At 31.2% G+C, this 8,556-nt stretch overlaps 1 protein-coding gene across 1 annotated transcript; it reads left to right on the top strand.

Annotated features, from left to right (window-relative positions):
* Positions 1-4,953: 4,953 nt before the first annotated feature.
* Positions 4,954-6,335, top strand: LOC143059554 (uncharacterized). Its single transcript, XM_076233073.1, has one exon. The coding sequence runs from the start codon at positions 5,022-5,024 to the stop codon at positions 5,958-5,960; it is 939 nt and encodes a 312-aa protein (XP_076089188.1). The 5' UTR covers positions 4,954-5,021; the 3' UTR covers positions 5,961-6,335.
* The last annotated feature ends 2,221 nt before the right edge of the window (positions 6,336-8,556 follow it).

The following is an 8,556-nucleotide window of genomic DNA, read 5'->3' as shown; positions in this document are numbered from 1 at the left end:
CTAGTATTGACTGTCTTCTATTAAAAAATAGGAGAAAGCATGTTTGACTTTTTTATTGTCACATCGTTCAGGGAAGAGCCATAACAAATTACTGAAAATATTAAAATATTTAAGAATATATATGAAAAAACAATACACCATAAAATGCCAAAATGCTCTTTTTAAATAGAAAAAAGGTGGTTTGATTGCCAATGACCCATCTCTCTACAAAAGACAAAATGACTTAGAAATTAGCAGCTTTAGGTCACCGTACGGCTTTCAACAATGGAGAATAACGAATTCAGCTTATTTCAACGTTTAGATACAAGTACACTTAATAAACTGATTTACAAATATCTTTTTCTAGATAATTGACTTTTTAAAAATGTCGGGGAAAATCTAAAATCTGATAAAATTTTGGTAAATGGTATCTGACTTTTTATGAGCAAATAAAATCGTAGAAGGTAAAAAGACATTTGACAAAAATTCCTCAAACTGACCTCAAGAACATACGATACAGTTTTGATCGCACGGTGATTGTTTTATGAAAATTTGCATACAGGCTTTTTTGACTGATAGATAAACTCCTCATAAATACCAGTATTAAAATTTTATATTTACGCCAGACGCGAGTTTCGTCAACAAAAGACTCATCAGTGACTCTCAAATCTAAAATTGTTTTAAAGGCCAATTAGAGTACGAAGTTAATTGAATTATGTAACAAAAATTGTATCTTCATGTGCGAATTTTCGAGATAAATCGATTCGAAAATTTTGTCATGTAATTAGAATTTCATTTTCTTCGACATCTCTTTCCTTAGACAGACATACTAAACTTTTTTTATTCGAAATATCAACAAATATGATTTTTGTAAAACGATTTGAATGCTCTTAATTTGTGTAACAGTTTAGTGAAAATAATTCATATATTTATAATGAAATTTCGAGATTTGAGTAAAAACAGCATTTTTTGCTGCATATTTTAACTTGTAAAATAATTCGGTTATTTTTTTTTATTAAAAACGGTCTTTTCATGACATTTTGACGTCGCGAAAAATCGCATATTACGAAAAAATCGCATATTACGAAAAAAATTGCATATTACCGAAGTGCTGACATAAATATGTCGGTGTTGACATGAATATCAATTATATGGTCATTTTATAAATTTTCTGTTTACAAAACCTTGAATTTTTCGAAAAACCCCAGGAGTAGATTACCTTAGCCATATTTGGCACAACTTTTAGGAAATTTTGATCCTCAATGCTCTTCAACTTTGAATTTATTTGCAACGTCATTACCTCCCCTGCTACTGTATCGCATGCCCTAAATAAAGACAATGTCAGATCATATGAATTACTATGTAAATCGTTTAAGGAAATGCTTGTATAATTTTTATTTATTGACGAAAGGCTGGTGTAGTATATTTTGTTGTGATATAGAAGAACAAAAATTGCATTATAGAGGTTTCTATATACTTTAAGGAAATGTGTGTGTAACGAGTGTAAGAGGCAGGAAGGTTGGTAAGAAACAGGTATCAAGAATAAAACAAGTGTGTCCTTCTACTACACGATCTTATTACAAACAATGTAACAAATCATCGTCCTGTTTAGTGTTGTAGTACGTATTATATATTTGATGTTTGGCATTAAAGCAACACTAAATTAATGTTTTTATTCTTTATTTTAATTTCGCTCGAAAAAAGTGGGAGTTTTCGATATGTTTTCGGGTGTTAGTTAACGAGAACGTTTTAGGTAAGAAGCGGTATAGTTTTATTACGAGTACAAATTTGACCCAAAATAATGAGTTTACCAACTATGTCGATTTTGTTTTGCAACAATAAAAAGTGCTGATGCCAAACACTATAGTTCATGTGCAGACGAAGGCTACAATTTGGGTCTTATGCATCCCTCATCCGTCACAACTCGGCCAATTCCGTAGGAAAGTAGCGGATTAACCCGAGGATTGCCGATTGATACATCCCTGATTTTCAAATATTTTTGTTTGAATATTTATACTGAAGGTAATTCAAAAACACGCTTCAGACGCACGAGATAAAAATAGTTATTTAAATTTTTATTTAGTGTGTTTGAGAAAAACTCAGCGGTAATGACAAGACATTGTTGAAAGTTTAGGATCAAGTTCAGTGTCGAAATTGTGAGTGGGGAAATGGAGTCGTTGATGGCTTGTGGAGCGATTGTTGATTCAATAAAGATGTTGTTCTATTCTGAACATGTTCAATATATTCTTTAACTGGTTTGAAATCTTTCCTTTAACGTTATAATCTCAAAACACAAAAGCTGGGAGTGACATCAACGGCATTTATGCCTCATAACGTCAGGTTTTTCTATAATCAAAGGTGTCACGCCTTCTTCTGTTTAAGGATAACTGATCACTAAGAAGATCTTTTTAAATTAAACTTCCTCAAAACAGGAAGGGATCTATATTCACTGCAACAGGCATATGAAAACAATAAATTAAAGTGATTGATGTATGAAAGACAAAAGAAGATATATTTGATTCTTAATAATTTAGCAGATATTGTAATTTTCAATTTCAATTACCGAAAGAAAATTTTTTTACAGATTCATTGATTTTGTTTTTAAGTTCGATCGTAGCCCACTATTGTCACCTGAAAATTCCGGAAAAGAATTTTTTTTATGTGGCCAAAGCAGCAGCCTAACAATCTTTCATCGAAGAATAATCTTCCAAATATATCGTGTCAATTTGCAAAATTTAATTCAATATAAGTAGAGGATTGTTTTCATAATTTTCATTTGTGGTCGGAAGCTAAGTAGAATATAACTTCAAAATATTAAATTTCTGAATATCAAAAATACGAATGACCTGTACATAGACACATACATTAATTCAGTAGTTGTGTTCTGAATGAGAAGTATGAGCGTTGTAATATGGTAAGTTAATTCGGTTTTTTTCAAACGAGGTAGGACCAATGTTCACTATCATGGTCATTTTCTAACTGTTTACACTATTAATCAAAATCAATTTATTTATGTACTCTTTCATATCAAATACCTTAAACTACAATTTAGAAATATTAAAACAAATCATGAATGAGAAGGATATTCTTTTGATATCCTTCATATGGTCATATTTGTAAATTTACTGCTTCGGACGCGTGTTGTTTTCAATTTTTACAAAACTTTTAATTGTTCGAAATGCTAAAGATTTTCTACTTCAGGAATAAAATACCTTACCTGTATTTGACAAAACTATCTGAATTTTGGGTCATCAATTCTGTTCATGTGTACTTGATTTGACTTTTAAAACATTTTTATTCGAGCGTCACTGACGCGTTTTTTTTAAGACAAAATGGGGGTCTGGCGTACCAAATTGAAAGCCTTGTATTTTATCTTTGATAAGTTTTTTTAAAATCAAAATCTTACCTTCACTGCATGTAAAGGTACGTATTGTTACCCATAGATTGGATAAGAATGCCTTTTGAAACATAGTTTATATGTCCAATTTGACATAATTATTAGAATCGTCTTTAACAGAAAAAAAAAATTTGAAAATCATTAAATACAAAGACGCATATGATATAACTAAAGCATAATACAGTAAATACATCCAATATAAAGTCAGGTAAATAAAACAAGAACTTATATTATTAACTTGATATTGTGTTGACGGCTTTAAAAACAGGTTTTTTTTCCTGATGAATTAATTTTACAAAATCAAGTTATTGTTAAGTACTTCTGAAAAAGTAATATCCCTTAATCCTTAAAAAATGACCGGTTCATACATAGTCAAAGTTTATGGTCAAAAACTTAAACGTTTAATATGTCTTCTTCATCATGAGAAACGCTATTATAATAAGACTACATGTGTCATATATTGAGCAAAGAAGGACAAAGATACACGCGTTTACATCCGGTTTTCGTAAGGTTCATGTAGCACATTCTTTTGCAGTTCCTGTGGAGTATTTTGTTAACTGTTGTTATGTTTTTTGTGTTTTTGTGTTGTTGTTTTTCACACGTTTTCTTTTCTTTTCTGTGACTTATACTATTAGTTTATATTGCCAACTGCATATCTTCTTCTTTGCAAAAGATCATTTAAACAGTTTTGACAAGTTTTCCTAAAATTTTGAAATAATGAGTGGTATCTTCTTTGCAGATGAATTTGTTCTTCATTACTTCTAGTTTTCACATGTTTTTAGCAGCAAACGTTAGTGATATTACTAAAAAACCAATCGCTGAATAATTTCATTGGACAGATTATACGGTTGCTAGTAAATACCTTATGTGTCCAAAATCATGTAAACAAAATATCACAAAACGGCGTAGTTTTGCAGGGAGAAATGTTGCCAATTGCTGCGTGAAATATGCACGACCATACTGGATAATTGAGAAGTTGATAAGAATTTTACACTTGAAATAAAAACAAGAAAACGATTTTGTTATAATTAACGATGGCGCTACTGGCACATTGTTTTACAGGATTTTATACCAGCAGGGCGATTTAGAAGTTATTCCAAGCAGTCTTTGTAAATTAAGAGGAATAGTGGATATAAATTTTTCTAAAAACCAGGTTGAAAATATTACTTACATCGAATGTTTTCACATGTTGGACACATTAAACCTGTCTTTTAATAGAATTGCAGTATTGGGAAATACAACATTCAGGAGATTGGAATATTTGAGAGTTTTGGATTTATCTTACAATAAGATACAATATATCGAGCCAAATACATTTAACTACCGCCAAGGTTCTCTCATGAAGATTTCTGTACATCACAATTTTCTAAGAAGCATTGACTCAACAAACTTATATCTCGATTATTCGTTTGACTTTATACAACTGAGTAACAATTGTATATCGGAGTTTACAAATGAATTGGATTTTAAATTCAATCTTTCAAAAAGTGGGGGAAATATAAATTTAAACTCTAACCAAATTTCGGAAATACCTAATTTTTCGAAATTAGGTTTTACCCGTGATATTATTTTTAGTGCTTTTTTCAAATATCCTATAAACCTTGAGGATAATCCTATAAATTGTGATTGCAAGATAGAGCCTTTCATGGAACAGTTCAAATTTGGCAGCAAAAATTTTGAAGAAAAACGAAAATTAACTTGTGAACATCCACCCTTTCTTCGTGGTAAACGGATTTTTAATATTAGTGCAGACCTTTTCATATGTAATATCTCAATGAAAGACAAATGTCCTTTTAATTGCAGTTGTTTTGAACAGCCATCGAGGTCTAGACTTGTGGTCAATTGTTCTATGAGGGGAAAATATAAGTTGCCAAGTGTTTTGCCGGAACAAAATCGTTTACATATTGATTTAAGTCATAATTCCATAACAGTTTTCGAATACCGTACTTATTTAGATAAAACGTATTCAATAGATTTGTCTTATAAACGAACTCTGAGAGTGGACCCGTTCATTTATGAAATCCGGAAAATTAGCAATATCAATCTCAAGCACAATGGTATATCGCAGATTCATAAAAATGTACAGCTATTTAAAAATAAACGAACAGTTCAGTTCGAAAATATAACTATCACGTGTTCCTGTGAGATGAAGTGGATTCAGGTTTGGCTTGAAAATCAGAACAGAAGACGTAGAGGCAATAACGTTATTACCTGTCGTTTTCCCGATAAAGACGTTGAGGCAATTTCTATCTCTCAATTTTGTGCCGATAAAAAACCGCGGTCAACTGTGCAATATGCAGTTTTTACTTCAATGTTGATCGTATTTGTATCTCTGTTTCTTTACTTTACACGGAAGTACGAAATATATTTATTCTCGAGGAATTTCAAAAGTCGGTACTTTGGCAGATTCAATAATAAAACCAGTCAGCAACCGAACAAATTTGATGTGTACCTGTCGTTCAATGCTGAAAATTATAATACAATGAAATGGGTAACAACAGGTCTCGTTAAAAATCTAGAAAGAAATGGCTTCAGAGTGTGTTTGCCTCCTAGAGATTTCATTCCAGGTGGTGTGCAAGTCTAACAGATTTTCACTGAAGTTGCAAATTCAAATTCGTATTTAGTGATTTTGAGCGATGATTATTTAAAATCACAAATTAATATGATTGAATGGAACCAAATTTGGACTCACTTTAAGTCGAACAACCCTCGAAGAATTGTTGTAGTTAATTATGATATTTTGGATAGCAGTCATATCAAAGATAGGAGGTTAAAAGCGTTTGTACGAGTTGGACAAACATTTGACTTTTGTAACTTCGACAATAAATTGCTAGAAGACCTTGAAATAAGGCTACGAACAAACAACCGTCAGATAAAAAGTGTATCTGATTAATATTCCGTGATCGGCGTAGCTAAAATGCAACATAATTAAGTCATGTTCAATTCAAGGAAAATAATGTGTGAGGTGCTTCATATATTGTGTAATACAATCTTAGGAAAATATGAGTTAATGATTCCAATTTGGATTTTCTAATGCAGAACATTTTCAATAGATAGTTTACGCCATATATATTCAGAAATATATTGATATTAATATGCAAATGTTAGACATAAAAAATCATTATCATTTGTGTATTGAGTTTTATAATATCTTTGAAAGTTTATTTTCTGGTTGAAGATGAACAAATCTCTTTTAGTGAGTCTTTTTCGTGGTATGTATCAACAAGTTTATGCTGTGTTATCGTGATGGATTACTGGTCCATCGATAGTATCTTCAGCTCAGAGTCAATGCTTCTGTTCTGGCATGGTTTATACCATACAGAGAAATCTGTCTCTCATCAATATGATACCTTTCTAAAATTCTCCTTTGAATAATTAAGATATTATTAAGAACTCTCTTGGGTAAAGTTTACCAAGATGAATTTGACTTCCTATCATATAAACTATAATATTCCTATGGTTCTGTGAATTTGTCATGCTAGTGTATGGCTAGATATGAGTTTTGAACTGTATGTAGTAGCTGAAAAAAACATATTAATACACAATATAAATGATACGGGTTAAATGTGAGGAAAGGAATGGATTTTAAAATACTTATGTAAATTTGCAAAAGTAAGTGATTGAGTCCCGAACCCGACACTTTTTATTGGTTCTATTGTAGTATATGAAACATAGCCATTAATCGTAGGTGTTTAATATAGCTTAATCCCGCACGCATTTGATTTACACTTAAAGAAATATATACAGACAAGCCCCAGTGTCATATGCTTCCTTGTAAAACTGCAGGGGGGGCTAGTTATAAAGTAATTCCTCATGAAGCTTTTTGCAACACGATACTGGTTTTAGAACGCAAAATATCAACAAATAGAAAACAATAGAAAAAAAACCGAATACAACATACAGGAACTATGCGCAAGGCTTACATTATGATTCGCCCTTCAAAAAAGAATTGCAAAGTTCATGGCTTTCTAAGGGAAATCCCAAAACAAATTTGGATTAGTACACAAAATAAATTTGCACCATGGTAGTACACGGTTCAGATTTTGAACGAGTTTCTTTAAACTAAAATAAAGGGTTTTGGAATAGTAGACGAAATAAAATGGATACCAATCCCTCGTTAAGGTGGTACCCAACACTTTAATTCAAATTAATTTGGCTCGTTTAATTTTCATAAAATTTTAAATAAGTATTTACTTTAACTCTTTGACAAGAATGTAAAAATTTAAAAAAAAAAATGAACCAACCATTTTATCAAAAAAAATATACTAGTTATATAGCAGTTTGACAGACACTAATTTTGATCATTGAGAAGCTTAAAATTCCCTTAAAAACACAACGTATTTAAAACATTTAGCTGATTTTAAAGAGTTATCTCCCTGTGGTGTTAGGTACCACCTGAAAGCAATGGTAAAGTCTATGATTTCCATGGAAAATAAAAGTTTAGATCAAAAACTAGATAAGGATGCCTTTTCAGAATCTAAAGGACTGTAGGTAATCTCATTGTACGTACACCAAAATGAAAATAACGTCACGTCATTGGTTAAATTTCCATTGTTTATGACATTTTTAACCAATCCGGACGTTTTGGTGTACACTTTTGAAAATATTACCAAGGATGCATTAGATTCTGAAATGGCGAATAGCATTATATGGTGAAGATTGTGGAAGATCTCTTCATCGTATGGTAAATTTGGAGGATTTGCCAAAAAACACCAATATTTGCTAAGAAACCCAAAATTTAATTTAATCCAAAAAAAACTGTGCGCATAATATTGCTATGATTTCCAAGATGTGCATATTATTTTCAATAAATCATAATCAGGAAACTCTAAGATAAAGCGAATTGTTGTGTACGCGTGGATAGGACAAAGTCAAAATAAATTATCGGGATTGCAAAATAAGATATGACAAAGATTCTGTGAAAGTTTCACAAAGAATGTGATGCGATTCGAGAGCAGTTGCAGATATGTTTGACAGACGGACGAACGAAAAAAAAATACGAAAGGAAGGACGAACAGACTGATACAATATCCTTTATATCGTCCGCTTTGGAAATCCAGGCAGCATTGAAACGTGTAATATGTAAATATATAAATCCTTATCATTAATATTATATTTTCTAATGGAAAAAAAATATGTTGTATTTGTACGCGTTAAAAGGGAATGTTTGGCCTTTTTAA

The sequence above is a fragment of the Mytilus galloprovincialis genome, chromosome 14, assembly GCF_965363235.1.
Source record: "Mytilus galloprovincialis chromosome 14, xbMytGall1.hap1.1, whole genome shotgun sequence".
In the NCBI taxonomy this organism is placed as follows: Eukaryota; Metazoa; Mollusca; class Bivalvia; order Mytilida; family Mytilidae; genus Mytilus; species Mytilus galloprovincialis.
This window is presented reverse-complemented; position numbering and strand designations above follow the sequence as displayed.